This window comes from Penicillium paradoxum (genome assembly GCF_028828445.1).
Source record: "Penicillium paradoxum strain IBT 22861 chromosome Unknown utg000007l_segment0_segment0, whole genome shotgun sequence".
Classification (NCBI taxonomy): Eukaryota; Fungi; Ascomycota; class Eurotiomycetes; order Eurotiales; family Aspergillaceae; genus Penicillium; species Penicillium paradoxum.
Genome location: NW_026643185.1, coordinates 4,565,983 through 4,581,988, shown reverse-complemented (window position 1 = coordinate 4,581,988; position 16,006 = coordinate 4,565,983). Strand labels below are relative to the sequence as shown.

Here is a 16,006-nt window from a genome sequence, read left to right as displayed (position 1 = left end):
TGGATTCCAGGACGTGGAATGAGAGGGGTGCCACGCACACAAATCCCGAGTCCAGAGCCAAGAGAATCAATGGAAGTCAGGTAGAAGCAAAGGACAATCACCAAAGATCAATAGAAGCTTAGAAATCCCAAGAAATCCCGGATCCGATGTGTCAAATGTATCCAATGTATCCAATGTGTCAAAGTAAAATACTCCAAAGAGAAGCGGAAGTGACGTGTGCAGTCGTCAGAACTCTGGACACTGGACAGCCCCGTGGTTCAGGGAAGGCGAGTTCGGAGCACGAGAAGAGAAATGGCCGGAGTAACAATCCTTCATGGCTTCATGGGAAATGAGCTGGGGGGAAAAAGCAATTTATTATTCCTCCGGTAAGCGAGAGGTTCTATCTCATTTCGATGCATCCGTCGAAAAGTGTACCCGATCTAGGAGAAGTAGTTCAGGGGGGGAATTTAGGCACATGGGCGAGTATGATAGGATAGTCTCTGGGAGACCCCCGAATTAGCGTAGATGAGTACGGAGAGGAAAGAAAGCCATACTCTCCGTACAAAGAGCTGGACACAGGCGAGCTGCACCTGCGTTCGCCCGTTCTTTCCTGTATGTTGTACTTTGTCTTGTAGAATGCGGTTACTAGTTCTTTGTTTGCTCTTCACCCTCTATAAAACAAAACCCTCTGGACCTAGGTTAGAACATCTCCATGATTTCCTCTCTAATACTTCAACATGGTATCGCCCAAATCTCACCGATCGCATGCGAATGACCATATTGAAGAGTCCAATACCACGGCCAGTTGGTTTCTAGGTGGCGTGCGGAGGAACTGGATGGGCCCGCAGGCTAACACGGAGAGCTCGGGTACACCAAATCTTTCACGCGTCCTTCCAGGCCATCCCGACTCCTTTCCTCGCGAGAGCTTGATGTCCCCTGTTACCCCCGGTGAAACCCTCCCTTCCTCACGTGCAGTTCATCTGGCAAAAAATCCCGACATACCGCGAGCGACGGCCCTCCCCTCCCCGGTCCTCAGTACAACTTCTCACCCAAGCCCTGTGAGCGCCAATGTGATTGTCTCGAATCCCCCCACGCTGCCGGTTGCAAATCAATTTTCGGTACCGCGCAGAGAGGATGAACGGATGGCAGTTCAGCGTCTTCCGTCCGGGCCCGTGGAACAACGTGCAACCCAGAGCCCTCTAGTGAGAACCAGCTGGCCCCAGACACATTTGCCATTGGATACAGGCTCCCAAGAACGCAGGCTGTCGGGCCAGCCTGAGCCACAGGTGCAGAATGAGGATGCACTCACGGTCATCTCCGAGCAGAGATGGAAGGAATGGTCCATTCAATTGGATTCTTTGACAGCCAATTTGCGCGCAAAGGGAGCATTGCCCCCGGCAGATTCGAGGGAGCCAAGTATCGCACGGCCTCGAATCGATCTCTTACACCAGGCCATTAATCGTAGGGACAGCTTCTATTTGGTGATGCATCAGTTGTACTGCCGGTTGAGTATCGATCCAAATACCTTGGGTCAAATTAGAGCCCCGGAAGCGGGAATGAAATTGCTCGTTCCTCTTTTGGAAGACAATGGGAAGATGCACAAAGCTGCCACCGTTGCGTTTGCACAATTTCCAGCACCGTCGCACCATCTGATGCAATCGAAATGGTATCTTCAGGTGTTGACAACGGTTCCTGAATTCCTATCACGGCTTGCGAGTGAATGGCAGGGTATTTGGCTTCAGGCTCCTCATCCTCCATTGGTGGCTAATCTTTGGGCAAAGCTCGCACTCCCATCTCCGATCTTAATGTCTGTGATGTTCATGTGTGTTGCCAGACGCCTTCATCATGAAACATATATCAAGCCCCTGCTGGAGTTGTTTTGGCAAGACGTGGAATCCTTTAAGCGGTGTAAAGACGCAGGAATCCCAGACACAACTCAGCAGGCTCTCAACTGGAACTTCATCCAAGAGTACCTCAAGTTTCCTCGTTTGTCTGGTAGTTCGTCTCAGACACTCTCTTCTCCTCACCCCGCGCATCCTAGACAGAGTGAATCTATGCCTCAATCTACTTTAGCGACATCGTCGCCCAATCCCAGACCTTCGATTGCTGGTAATCAGCCTATCAATGTACCCCCAACCCCAGCTGCATCATATAGGAACTATATGCCAAATGCACCACAGGGCCAGGTCGCAGGTCCAGTTGCTGTGGCCTACCAGGATTCTGTGCCAGCTCCACAACTGCAGAATCCCTCACAATATCGTCAGTACAATCCCATACTGCATGGTCATGGACAGGATCACGGACAGGATCAGGGACAGTGGCACCAGATACATCCACAAATGCAGCAGATGCAACAAATACATCCAATGCAACCAATGCGAGGCCAGTTAGCTCTTGGTCAGGTACATCCTTCTCGGATACATCACATCCCACAATTTCCACAGGAACAACGAATGCAACGCCAACCCGTGATGCCTACCTTGTCGACACCACATAACCCGCCTCTGCAATCGATTGCGGTCAACTCCGCACAGTCGGCGCAGTCAATTCACGGTTCCTCACCCATGTCCACCTCCGTCGTGACCACGCCCTTATCTGCTGCACCCATATCAAATCACATGGTCCAGCACCTAATCCCACAGCGGTCTTCTAATTCTCTCAATCGCCAACACTCGCTCGCTTCCCAGCCATCTGCTTTCCCGGTCGTACATGCGCCACCCCAGATACCCAATTTCCAGAATTTACCCCACTCGCCTTTGCTGCCTGCACCTGGCTGGAGAGCACCAATAACGGTGAATCCTGTCCCAATGCGGCTAGGGTTGCATCTAGCTGATCTTCGCGATCCAATGAAGAAGCTGGTGAAGCACGATTCAGATGGAAAAGAGATGTCAACTGAATTATTCTCCTATCTGGACTCCTTCATTGTGCAGCCAACAATCATCAAGCCTGACCAGCCAATCTACACCTGGGCCTTTCCTCTCACAAGCGATGAATGCGAAAAGTTCCCAAGCATCGTTCAGGGGAAAGAGGGTCGGTGTTCAGTCTGGACCTTCAAGCCTGGCTGCCGGACTTATCGCTTACGGTGCATTCGTGTGCCTGGCACACCAGCTACTGTAAATGACCGCACATGGTCTGTCATGGCCACCTTCTGGCCCAGCGTGTTTTATGTCACAGTGAATGACAAAGAGCTCTACGTACGCCGAAAAGTTCACAACGGCAAAGATCTACCCCTGGATATCACTGAGTACCTTCGCAGTGGCGAGAACAACGTACGAGTTGATTTCATCCTAGGACAGGATGAATGTAAGAGCTTGAAATATGTCTTCGCAGTGGAAGCTATGGAGGTCGCCGAGTTTGACCAGGTCCTCAGCTTGGTTCAATCCATCCCTGCTGCCAAATCTCGCGCAGATATCCAAAAGCGTCTTTCCCCTGTCACCAATGATGACGAGCTGGCCGTTGTCACCGACAACCTCACAATCGGCCTCGTAGACCCCTTCATGGCGCGCATATTTGACATCCCCGTTCGCTCTCGAAACTGTGGGCACCCCGAGTGTTTCGATCGCGACACTTATATCCGAACCCGCCAGTCTGAATCTGGCCCAACACCGATGATCGACAACTGGCGCTGCCCGATTTGCAAAACAGATGCACGTCCGCAGTCCTTAGTGGTTGATCAATTCCTCGCCGAGGTCCACGCCGAGCTCGCTCGTACAAACAGACTTGACATGGCAAAAGCAATCCAGATCAAAGCCGACGGTACATGGACACTCAAGGTTGATTCTGATGAAACTTCACCCGGCGCAGATAAACACCTTGCTTCAGGCTCAACCGCCGTGAAGCGCAAGGCTGGTAGCCTGAGTAGTTCTCCTTATCACTCCGGACCGCGCTCCAAGACTGAAACGTCAAGCGCTCGGCCGAGCCCGACTATCCGCACCCAAGAACCTACGGTCATCGAACTGGACTGAGCACACATCTCACCTTCAATGGCTCAATATTTTCACAGAAGCTCCTACATCTTCACCATTCTAATCAGTCTGTCCCTTCAATGTCTTCCATTTATTTTTCCATGCATTTGAAAAGAAAGATACCCCCTTTGCGTGCTTTTCAAATGTATTTCTTGCATTTTCTGTCATTCCTGGCGTTAGGGGACTGGGTTCTGCGGTAGGGACCAGCCATGGTTGCTCTTTATTTTTTTATCAGGGATTGTGATCTGGGGAGAGGATACTGGTACTAAAGCTCCTTATAGGAATTTAGTGGTCAACCAAGTTTTACTTACCATTTGATCTTAAAATGATGCAAACCCTCACTAGTAACAATCCAGACCAATGGATTCCCTGGTATCAACATTAAATTATACAAAATATATTATATTGGGCATTTAGATAGCTCCAAATGCCCGGAAGTAAGGAAAGACTACTTTCTGACTCTCCGAACATGGCTAACGAGGTTCTCAATAACACCCTCGAAAGCTTCTTTTTCACCAATGAGGCCATCCCGTCGCTTCAGCCAATGCTCCAACACGAAACTCGCGCGCTGTGTGGCCTGTTCCAGTTCCTGGACATGCAGCTTCAACTCTGCATCTGTGAGACCGCCCAGCGCGGCATCGGTGGTGGCGCACAGCCTGCGGACCGCAGAGAGGTCCATTTCCGGTGCTGGAGGCGCGCCGCGGCGGGATGTCGCTTTCTGGCGGGAGGGGGCTTGGTCTTTATCGGTGGTGTCGTCGCCTTCTTTGGGCGCTTGGCTGCCAGAGCGAGCGCCGGGACTCTTTGCACCGGAACCCTCGAGAGCAATAGAAGGGAGAACGAGTTTTTTCTGTTTAGAGGCTGGGAGGATCTCATCCAGATCTACTGGCACGCCCAGCGATACGAGGAAGAGTCGGCGGATGCGGGATTTCACCCAGTTTTGGGGTTGGAGGGGTGGTGGTGCCACGAGCTGGGACCATAAGGAGAGGGATCTATCAGTGCTGAAGATTGCTGCAGAGTCTGGGATTGGCTCGATGGCGGGGAGAGAGCTGATATCGTGGGTTGCGGGGAAGAGGGTGTCGAGGGTGCCTTGGAGGGAACTTAGGAGTTCGGAGGTGGAGTTGAATGTGTCGAAATCGGTCAGAGGTGGAGGTGCGAGGGATTGCTGAGGTGTCAGAGTCTCATCTGGGAGAGCTTCATCGGCGCTGGGTTCTTGGAAGCCGTCGTCGAAATCTCCGAAGTCATCGTCTCCCATGTCATCCTGCTCTTCTACAAATTCATCAAAATCATCTCCTCCTTCTTGCTTTTCGTTTCCGTCGTCGTCGTTCATGTCATCCTCCAATGAGAGGTTTTGGATTCCCAGGTTTGTGTCATTTAATGGGACATCTGGGACAGTTTCTACCGTATCGGGTAATACGTCACTTGTTGACCCCATATGAGCTTGTGGGTGTGGTGACAGGTCTTCGTCAGCGGGTATTGATTCAACCCGCTCAAGCCGTGTCTCGGGAATGTCTTGTGTAAAGACATCAACATCAGGGGATGTGGGATCAGATGCTGGCGGCGTTGGGCTGCCGGCTTTGGAGTCTGAGGCCTTAGTCACCACGTCAGGTACAGCATCGGCTAACCGCTGTTCATGTGCCAATGTGCCAGGAACTTCACCGTGGCTAGGTTCACTTGGGTCCACCTTTTCAACCACTGTGCGCGGGATGGGTGAGCCTTCGGGGCTCAAGGGCCGTTGATTTTCTGACCCCGCGGGCGAATGAGTTTTGCTGAGTGACCCTTCGGGGACAACCTCGATCTCGTCAGGAACTGCATCCTGCCCTCTCTTTTCAAATGCCGCTGTGCCTGGGGTCTCGCCGTGTTGGGTGCTGTCATCGACTCTCTCGACCCGCGTTCGCGGGACAGGGGAAGTGCGACCGGATTGTGGGAGGGACTGCAGTTGGGGGTGGCCTTCACTGGCATCTGAGAAGTGTTCTTCGTCGCTATCAGAGGCTGTTTTAAATAAGTCAATAAATGGAATATTCAAAGCATTTTGGAAAGTCATTTACTATAATCGCCAGCTCCTGGATCTTGCAATTCCGTAGTCCTGCTGGGGGGCTCTAGATGCGAATTAGGCAATTCGGACGGCCCCTCCGACATGATTGCAGCTTGAATTCAGGATGTTAACATGAAAGAAGGGGCATACAGAAATGAATAACTCAAAATACAATGGGGCCGTGTGTGTAGTAGTGTGCAGTGACGACAGTTGTTTCCCTGCGATCGATGTGAGTCCAGAACGTGGCTGCCTTAGGCAGCACATATCAATATTTTGGCCAACTTCTTCAGGCACCATTAATGCCTTATGTCTAAGGCGTCAACTTTTCAGCGCGTGCTGTCTGCCAAACTCCTTCCAATTATTATTACCTTGATCTTTGGTCTTATTGTCCTGCCTTTGCTCACTCTCCTCTCAGGCTCATTGTTTCAATACATTCACCCAAGAGCTTCATTTATTTATTGTTGGATCTTTTGATCCATTCCGCAGGCTCCCTTCCCTGCTCTGTGTCGCTAGTTCTCTCTCCGTACAGCTTTTTCCTCATCAACCCCAACCCAAAGCTCGGTCGACCGCGCCCACCCAACGTCATGTCATTCACTTTTGGTGCCCCGGCCTCCACTGGCGCTTCCGGTGGAAGTCTCTTCGGATCAGCAGGCAATGCTTTCGGCGCCAAGAAGGATAACAACAGTACATCTGGTGGTGCTATTTTCGGAAATGTTGGAGCTTCGACTACTGGCAACAGCGCATCGCCGTCGTTGTTTGGAGGAAACTCCGCAAGTGGACAAAGCACACCAACCTTCGGCAATGCTGCCGCCACCAATGCGACCAATGGCGGCACCCCGGCTTTCAGCTTCGGCAGCAAGGCTCAAACCGGAAGTGGGACGCAGCCCAGCTCGCTCTTTGGCAACCAGACCCCTAATAAGACCACAGAATCGACTACACCAACTTCCAGCAACGCGCTATTTGGTGGTGGTTCGACTGCGAAGGGCATGTTTGGCAACGCGGGCGCAACGGCTACCCCTGCTCCCGTTGGAGGTTCTTTATTCGGTAACAACTCCACCACCCCTGCTGGTCCTCCGCCAGCGTCCAACCCACCTAGCAGCCTCTTCGGGGGTGCGAAGCCCGCATCTTCGACTACTCCCTCTACTGCTGCACCCTCATCTACGCCTAATATCTCACAGCCGCAGTCATCTGGCAATCTTTTCGGTGGAGCTGCATCAAAGCCGATGTTCGGCGGTGGCAATACTGCTGCCGCGCCCAGCGGTGGTCTATTCGGCGGTGCGGCCAAGCCGGCAGAGCCAGCTGCTGCAGATACCACCAAATCGCTCTTCGGCGCAGCCGCGCCCGCGGGTGGTGCGCAAAGCTCGCAGACACCGTCTCTCTTCAACAAGGCACCTGCTCCCGCCAGTGATTCTACTCCCAAGTCTGCATTCCCAGCACTCGGCGCTCCTGCCTCTACTGCAACCACCCCCTCTCATTAGGAGCTTCCGCCACACCGGGTGCCAACACCTCAAAGTCTCTTTTCCCTTCGATGGCAGGTGCCACATCCACGGCTGCTCCTTCATCTACCCCAGCTGCGGCTCCTACTGGAGGCCTGTTTGGGGCTTCCGCTGCCACAACTACTCCCGGTACAGCAGCAACAGCCGCACCTGCTACTACTACGCCTGCTGCACCGGCAGGTGGCCTGTTTAACAAAGCTCCTGCTACCTCTACAACTCAACCGGCGACAACTCCCAGTCTAGCACCCCTCGGCGGCATTAGTGGTAAAACCACTGCTGCTCCGGCTCCTTCTTCTACCACAACCGCTGCGGGCGCTGCTGCCCCAGGTCCAGCCGGGCCCGCTGCTCTTGGTCAGTCTACTGCGGGTCCTGCTCCCCCGGCTCAATCGCGTCTGAAGAACAAAACCATGGATGAGATCATCACCCGGTGGGCCACTGATCTAAGCAAATATCAAAAGGACTTCCGCGAACAGGCCGAGAAGGTTTCCGAGTGGGATCGTCTGTTGGTGGACAATGGTACCAAGGTTCAGAAGTTGTATGGCAGCACCGTTGATGCGGATCGAGCGACCCAGGAGGTTGAGCGCCAATTATCAGCGGTGGAAGGCCAACAGGATGAACTCAGCTCATGGTTAGACCGATATGAGCGGGAAGTTGACGAGATGGTTACCAAGCAAGTGGGCCCTGGAGAGTCCCTGCAAGGACCTGATCAGGAGCGTGAGACAACGTGAGTATCCACAATCAAATCAAACCATGTGGTCTCTTCAAAAATTAACACGTCGACTAGTTACAAACTGGCCGAAAAGCTCTCCGAGCGCTTGGACGAAATGGGCAAGGATCTTACCAGCATGATTGAAGAGGTCAACAGCGCTTCATCCACATTGACCAAGACCAACAAGGCAGATGAACCGGTATGTCATGGGCCAATGTCATGGATTTCCTTTCTTCTGAAATCTTTCTACTCACACATCTCTATAGATCTCGCAGATTGTTCGCATTCTCAACTCCCACCTGTCCCAGCTCCAGGTCATCGACCAAGGCACTTCAGAGCTGCAGTCAAAGGTTGCTGCCGCCCAAAAGGCAGGCCAATCCATCTCTGCTCGTCTCGGATATGGCTACTCTAACACTGGCATGGGCAATGACAACACCGCTGATGACTTCTACCGATCCTTCATGCAAGGGCGATGAGGGGATTGTTGGTGTACTTTTAATGATTTGGACCTGGAGTTATCGGCTACTTGGCACCTCAATGTGCTTTGGGGAATGTTCTGTTGTAGTCAGGGAATGCTAATAGTCGGTCACAATAAAATGCTCGCATGCGCTTTGTGATTCATAACTTTCTCTCGTAGAATCCAATGCAATCAATCCAGATATTGCTCATGAAAAACAGGGTTTGCTGTATATGTATTTTGCATCGTAATCACAATTTTTGATCTTCAAACCGAGCCCTCAGGAGGTTCATCATTTCGTTATGTATGGCCGGTTCACCTTCTGATATCGCAGGTCCTTCTGGTACTACTTGCACCGGCAATTGACCCTGGTGATTCTTGATCAGCCGGTTAGCGCCTGCCTCTAGCAGCAACTTGACGAATGCCGGATCATTTCTCTGCGCTGCCATGTGCAGTGGTGTATCACCCTCTGCGTCCATTGGCTGTACATCAACCCCCCTCTTCAACAAGTGCTTCGCCGACTCCAGGGAGCCATAAAATGCTGCTTTGTGGAGTGGCGTTACACCCTCTGTGGTTCTTGACTCTGGATCGGCGCCATATTGAAGCAGAACATTGCATATCGTCGCGTTTCCCGTGGATATTGAACAATGCAAAGGTGTAATTCCATACTCATTTGCCCGGTTTGGATCGGCGCCTCGTTTCAGCAAGAGAGAGGTCATTCGGATCATTTCCTCGACCTCGCAGCTCATGTACTCCCGAAGGGCCTCAATCTCGCACGAAGTGCATTCCCACAACACCCCCAAGAGTAAAGGTGTGTGTCCTTTAGACGACGTTGCCTCTATATTTGCACCCCGATCCAGCAGGAACGCTGCTGTTTCTACTCGACCATCCCAGCATGCCTGATGAAGCGGCGTAGAACCTTCGTCGTTTTTTGCCTCTATATCGGCGCCCTCCTCCATCAACATTTTGACAACCTGAACTCTGTTTTTAATAGATGCAAGATGCAATAATGACTTTCCATCTTTACTCCGTCTATTCATGTCCGCGCCGCATTCCATCAAACATCGGGCCACTTCGACAGAGCCAGCCGCACAGGCCACTTGCAATGCAGTCTCATCCAGCACATTGACAGCTTCCAGGTTGGCCCCTTTCTCAACCAGAACCCTTGTTACTGCCTTGCGATCGCTGCGCTGCTCTTGAGCAGCAATATGTAACAGTCCGCTTCCATCCCAGTGAGTCTGGTTTGCATCAACGCCATGCTCGAGCAACACCTTAGCGACAGCCGCCTGATTATGGCGGACAGCTAGCGTGATTGCATCCTTGCTCGTCGGGCTGTTTTTGGCGTACGGATCGGCTCCGTGTTCCAACAGCAGCGCGACAACATCTGCATGACCGAAGCGAGCTGATTGTATCAATGGTCGGCTAGCTGTTTCCCGGTCTTTGGATTCGACGTCCGCCCCTTGTTGGAGTGATTTTTGGGCAGTCCGGGGTTGTCCTTGATTTGCCGCCCAGTGGAGTGCGCTCGCTTCGTGGTTTCGGACGTTGTTGGCATAGAGAAAGGAGTTCAGAAGGGCATAACAGCGGTGATTGATTCTTGTCAAAGCATTTATTTCTTCTTGGGATTCTTGGTTCTTGGCTATGTTTAATAGAAGCTCATTTGGTAGGAGAAGGAGAGCCATAGTGCGGCAATTTGTCTTAGATGTACCAAATAGTTTGTGGGGATTCAAATTCCCATCTGGTTTGGAGTAAACATGATGGATCACAAGAGCGAGCTAGCCCCGACGGGCCCGCTTTATGTGGAGCCCAAACCACTCTTCGAGGGACCACTAGGGAGTAATGCAATATACCTACTTCAATTTAGTTCCAGTCTTCCTGGGACAATTGTAATTTGGTTCTCAGTGGTCGAGGCGGATTAGAAAGGTGATTCATGCGTACATGGTAAAAATTGGGCTGTCGGGTTTTTTTGCCGTCTCACAGTTGCATATGCAAATATATATTTCTACGTACCTGATCAGAGTATGCCGACCTTACTTACGTACTAATAATAGACTACGGAGTACATCTACGAATAATACATACGGAGGATATGCCAAGCTATTTCTGCCGAAGCTTGTTGAATTGTTGAACACCATACATACTATGGCAGAGATGTCTTGTTTAGGAACAGGCGCTGAAACGGGACAATCTCAACGCAGCGAGCAGAGATGCTAGCTCGCTGGAGCGGAGATGGGATTATACACAGCAGTTGAAATAGGTAGCTCTTCACATGGAAGCATAAGATGAGTAGGTGTACCGAATCTATTTCCGGCTCAGGCCATCGCTGAGAAGAGAAAGCCAGTCAGCCACGATATGTGCTTTACACTCGACAGAAAGAAGGAAAGGACCGAAGGGTAGCAATGAATACTTACATGTGGGTCTCTAGCTCATCCAAGTGCTTGCGCTGTTCGGTAATCTTCTTCTTAAGTTGAGCGAGCCTGTCACCCTGGTTAGCTCTGGGGTTACCCTGGTCATTCAGCTCTGCAAAAACATACTTCTCAAGCTCCTTCTCACGAATGTAAAGGCTCTCCTGAGCAGCCTCGCGCTTGGTGAATGAGTCACTAGGAGAGGAACGGATGTTAGTGACCCTCCAAATATGTATGACATCATACGACTCTGGCAACAAGGCAGAGCAGCAAGGCAGCCATGCAACCGTCTGCTCATTGCAAACCGAGTCTCGGGGAGGAGGGGTAAGAAGCTGTGCAGTCCTGCAATTCACTTACCCGCTGGCGCCACCACCACCAGTGCGAGGGGCACCGGTGTCACCTTCGCCCATACGAGGAACAGCAACGGAGAAGGAGCGGGTGAAGACAGCCCGGTTGGCAGTAGCGGCAGGACGGATGAATTGGCGAAGCATATTGACGGTTGGAATGGTGAAAGATGAGATAAAATTTGAGTCAAAGAGGTCAGGAAGGGTTGCAGGTGACAGAAGTACGAGGAGAGCGTAGTAGTGTAAGCTTATAGCGAATGACGTTACACGCCAAGAAACGTCACCTGATGGGCCGGGGAAACAGGCTTATGTCAGATCCAGGTCATGTGAACAGAAATTTCTGCTTCGCAAAATGGCGATAAGTCGCGGCTCTCTCATTCGACTTGACTTGGGAACTATGGCTTGATCACCAGGATCATTAATCTACGCAGATGACTTCTGTTCTCCCCCAACCATGTAGCATGATCCAATAGTTCCAATATTACATCTGTAACCCGCCGTTCTAGACGGTTCGAACTAATCACCCGTGTCTGCTTTGCGGTTGTGATTTCGAATGAGGCGCAAGTAAGGAACCCCCGGGCGATTGGCGGGTGCGGAATGGGGGATGACGCTGTTGAGGCCCACCGAACCACACAGAAGCGATGAGATTGGGATATACAGAAGGGAAGGGAGGGGGTAAAAAGTGACAGGTAGTGGCCTCTTTGCAAATAAAATAGGAGAAAATCGAAAGTGACCTTGGTCCCTTTTTATATTTCCCAAAAACAAAGCCCGAAGAAGTGGGTTGTTCAGGTAAATCCCAACAACACCGCCTTCTGCCCCCCTCCTTTCCTCCTGCCTCCTCTCTCTTAACTCCCTACTCTCTCACTTCTTCCATTCCCATCCATCTCTCTGTTCCTTATCACCCTCTTTTCCTTTTCTATCAACCAGGTCAGTGTTTCCCTGTTGTTCCCCTGCCAAATTTGCTCTCTCCTAGCCCTGTTCCCGTGCACCCCGGTCATCACCGCAAAACCCACACATCAACAAATCATGGTCATGGAATCAAGACCCTCTGGAAATTCACACCCCCCTCATCCAAATCCCCATCGCATTCCGATTCATGGGGGAAACAACCTGCCCTCATCTCGTTGTTTACCCGTTAAACCGTTGCCCGCGACCGCTTTTCTGGCATACTCCCCCAACTACAAACGGGAAATCCAAACCTCCGTGACTGCCAGGATCGTCATGATCCACCATATTTCTGGAGTCTTGGGTCTCTAGTCCCAATGATTGGATTCAGAGATTATATATGGGAAATTCATGCCAAATTCACTCGACCTTGCCCGGTTGATTTGAAGAGGGGGGGTGTTGACATATACCCCTCGCCATCGCCTGCTTGCACTGTGCCCGATGGCGTGATTCTCAGCCATCATCTCAATCATCAACTCGACAAGGGAGGCACCCAATGCGGAATTTGCGGCTAACATAGTTTTCGGTTGTAGAAAACACATTTTCACCATGGGTCACGAAGACGCTGTTTACCTCGCCAAGCTCGCTGAGCAGGCCGAGCGCTATGAAGGTTAGTTATCTTGATTCGTAGATCCGCTAGTGGCACATGTTTGTTGACAATGAGCCACAGAGATGGTCGAGAACATGAAGGTCGTTGCTTCGGCCGATGTTGAGCTCACCGTTGAGGAGCGCAACCTCCTGTCTGTCGCCTACAAGAACGTCATTGGTGCCCGCCGTGCCTCGTGGAGAATCGTCACCTCGATCGAGCAGAAGGAGGAGTCCAAGGGCAACGAGTCCCAGGTCGCTCTGATCAAGGAGTACCGTCAAAAGATCGAGGCCGAGCTTGCCAAGATCTGCGACGATATCCTCGAGGTTCTGGATGAGCACCTCATCAAGTCTGCCCAGAGCGGCGAGTCCAAGGTCTTCTATCACAAGATGAAGGGTGATTACCACCGCTACCTCGCTGAGTTCGCCATTGGCGACCGCCGCAAGGGTGCTGCCGACTTCTCCCTCGAGGCCTACAAGGCTGCTACCGAGATCGCCTCCACCGATCTTGCCCCTACCCACCCCATCCGTCTCGGACTCGCCCTCAACTTCTCAGTCTTCTACTACGAAATCCTGAACTCTCCCGATCAGGCTTGCCACCTCGCCAAGCTTGCCTTTGATGATGCCATTGCTGGTAAGTCAACTACACTTTTGCATTGCCTTTTATTTCCGTGGGTCAAAACTAACGTTTTTTTTTCTACAGAGCTCGACACCCTGAGCGAGGAGAGCTACAAGGACTCCACTCTCATCATGCAGCTCCTCCGTGACAACCTTGTGAGTTTTAAAACTATTCGCCCACGAAGAATCCCCACGTGCTGACTTGCAATTCTTCCTAGACCCTCTGGACTTCTTCCGAGGCTGAGCCCACTTCCGAGAGCGCCGCTCCTGCCGAGAAGAAGGAGGAGCCCGCCGCCGAGGGCGAGAAGGCTGCCGCTGAGTAAATGATTAACACCTTAAAAGACCTCGTTGATGGACTCACGTCCTCAGGACGGATGGGACAACCGAAAGCAAGAAAGCGCGCGACGGGTCTTCTAGTGCAGGGGCATAAATTGGAGATGAAGGAGGAAGGGCAATGAGATGCAATGGTCTGGTTGTCGGTTTATAGTATCGCAGACTCGCAAGGGTCGGCGCGAGAAACATTCTGACATCTGGGCATCGATGCTCTTTGGACCATTTTTGCTTCAAATCTTCCTTACTTGCTTCTTTTCTGTCGGCTCGATGCTTGTGTTATCTGCCTGGGGGAATATCTATCCTGTCTCCTCTTTTCGTTTTTTTCATTCTCCTTGTTATTTTGTCTCCTTTGTCTCTTAACTACCCAAAGAGTCCCCTTGCGCGCACTCTCCCAGCCCCTAACACATACACACAGACACCACAGAAGTTTTTTCAAATTCCTTATCAGGACTTCAAGGGCATCTTTGCCGATCCCCGAACTGGCTTTTTCACCTTTCCTATCACCCCGTATCTGTGCCATATGGCGTTTGATTCCCGCTAGATATGGTTTGGAAAATGACCTCTCAGACACTGATCTGGTAATTCCTTTGTGTAAATGTAGTCTATGTCTGTCGCCTTATCTCGAGGTAAATAGCAAGCGGCCCTGCTTGAATCGTTCACAGGCATGGAAAAACATGATACTATATCTGACAGGATCATTATCTACACTTGGGCATATGTGGATGTAACATGTGCATATAGGCGCCTTAGATAGATAGGCCTTAGTGTTCACATGTATTCCTCTGCTGCTTCTTTTTCTACCCTTAGCAGTCCAGAATAAATCCCTTCCATGGCCAGCATCCCGACCAACACACCAGAGATATAGACCAGTTGACACGAAGACATGCCCGTTTCTTCATTTCTCTATTGTCCACAGCCCATCTACGCCAGTAACCATCAGCCCAGACGTCAAGACTTCCCCGCAGCCAGCCACCAAAACCTAAGCCCCTGACACCAAAGTCTACCTACCATCAGCTCTTGATAACAACCAGCATCCAACACCCAAATCCCCCATATACCAAAAATAGACACCCAAAAAATCCCCCTGGAAACCGGAACCCAAATCGCCCAAAATAAACCCAAGGGGCGGCCCGCAACGCCCACCCGTATATCCCCCGATCCCTTAAAACCCGGAAAAGAGAAAAAAAAAGCACGCTTTGTTTTGGGCATAGAACGGTTTCATATTTGACCTGATTGTGGGGACGGATATGCATATGTCCCCTGTACGGAGTACTGCAGGACAAGCCGCAATGATATCAGTGGCTTTGTTCGGGCTATCGAGCTTATGCGTAGCGCGTCTGTTGGTGTCATGTTGGTGGAGGGGGCGTATGATCGTGGCTTTTTTTTTTTGATGGCGGATGTGGGTTGTATTGTATATTGTTCGTTTGGAATGACTCATATCTAGATAAGTACCTGTGTGTGTAGATGTAGTCTTGAATGGTATCGTATTTGGGATCCACGGAGCGCATACTCCGTACTGCGTACTTATATGTAGGTACCAGGTAGGTATGCTATGATATCGGGCTACCTAGGTATATTCGTAAGGCACCGCCACAGGATCCACGGTCTCTACAGATCTACGAAAGATAGCCTGATTTAGAATGATTTTCATTGCTATGGTTGAAACCACAATGCTACCAGCCATGCGGGCTTGATAAAACAGGGGTATGAGGACAATAAAGGGAAAAGGGGGGGGACTTGAGACATGCACGCTCCTGGGTATGGCAAGTGCAACAAGCAAGTAGAAGAGCCGTAATAACGATGATAAGCAAAAGCAAAAGCAAAAGCAAAAGACACACGGCGTCCTTGTCTCTCCCATACAGAGGTACAAATCGGTCGTTGGGGTCAGCCAGTCCGGCGGACAGAATAAAAAGAAAAAGATGGAAAACGCAGATGTACAGAGAGCCTCCCAAATATCGAGTAGGCATGCGAGGAAAGATAAGAAGATGAATGGACTGCTCCCAAAGACCCCTAAGCATCCACTTTCCGCGCCGTTCTGCTGCGACGATGACCGTCCCAATGCAATGCCCATGACGAAGAAACATTTCAGTGCGGCTCCAGCAAGAGCCATTCAATCAAATCGAGTCTAGTCCCAGTCCCCG

At 51.2% G+C, this 16,006-nt stretch overlaps 6 protein-coding genes across 6 annotated transcripts; 3 read left to right on the top strand and 3 right to left on the bottom strand.

The window, feature by feature from the left end:
* Positions 1 to 716: 716 nt before the first annotated feature.
* Positions 717 to 3,944, top strand: N7457_009212 (MIZ zinc finger domain protein; the record flags this gene model as incomplete). The annotated part of the gene is made up of 1 exon (XM_057180255.1): positions 717 to 3,944. One exon carries the CDS (start codon positions 717 to 719, stop codon positions 3,942 to 3,944), a length of 3,228 nt encoding a protein of 1,075 aa, XP_057028641.1.
* A 448-nt stretch (positions 3,945 to 4,392) lies between these two features.
* On the bottom strand, positions 4,393 to 6,080 carry N7457_009211 (DUF5102 domain-containing protein; the record flags this gene model as incomplete). Its single annotated transcript, XM_057180254.1, has 2 exons — positions 4,393 to 5,933; positions 5,990 to 6,080. The coding sequence occupies 2 exons, from the start codon at positions 6,078 to 6,080 to the stop codon at positions 4,393 to 4,395; spliced, it is 1,632 nt and encodes a 543-aa protein (XP_057028640.1).
* Positions 6,081 to 6,560: 480 nt separating this feature from the next.
* On the top strand, positions 6,561 to 8,657 carry N7457_009210 (putative nucleoporin Nsp1; the record flags this gene model as incomplete). Its single annotated transcript, XM_057180253.1, has 4 exons — positions 6,561 to 7,380; positions 7,455 to 8,196; positions 8,257 to 8,380; positions 8,448 to 8,657. 4 exons carry the CDS (start codon positions 6,561 to 6,563, stop codon positions 8,655 to 8,657), a joined length of 1,896 nt encoding a protein of 631 aa, XP_057028639.1.
* Positions 8,658 to 8,889: 232 nt separating this feature from the next.
* Positions 8,890 to 10,317, bottom strand: N7457_009209 (ankyrin repeat domain-containing protein; the record flags this gene model as incomplete). The annotated part of the gene is made up of 1 exon (XM_057180252.1): positions 8,890 to 10,317. One exon carries the CDS (start codon positions 10,315 to 10,317, stop codon positions 8,890 to 8,892), a length of 1,428 nt encoding a protein of 475 aa, XP_057028638.1.
* Positions 10,318 to 10,936: 619 nt separating this feature from the next.
* On the bottom strand, positions 10,937 to 11,531 carry N7457_009208 (uncharacterized protein; the record flags this gene model as incomplete). The annotated part of the gene is made up of 3 exons (XM_057180251.1): positions 10,937 to 10,958; positions 11,047 to 11,235; positions 11,398 to 11,531. The coding sequence occupies 3 exons, from the start codon at positions 11,529 to 11,531 to the stop codon at positions 10,937 to 10,939; spliced, it is 345 nt and encodes a 114-aa protein (XP_057028637.1).
* A 1,347-nt stretch (positions 11,532 to 12,878) lies between these two features.
* Positions 12,879 to 13,855, top strand: artA (14-3-3 adaptor artA; the record flags this gene model as incomplete). The annotated part of the gene is made up of 4 exons (XM_057180250.1): positions 12,879 to 12,939; positions 13,000 to 13,548; positions 13,618 to 13,688; positions 13,751 to 13,855. The coding sequence occupies 4 exons, from the start codon at positions 12,879 to 12,881 to the stop codon at positions 13,853 to 13,855; spliced, it is 786 nt and encodes a 261-aa protein (XP_057028636.1).
* Between the last annotated feature and the right edge of the window lie 2,151 nt (positions 13,856 to 16,006).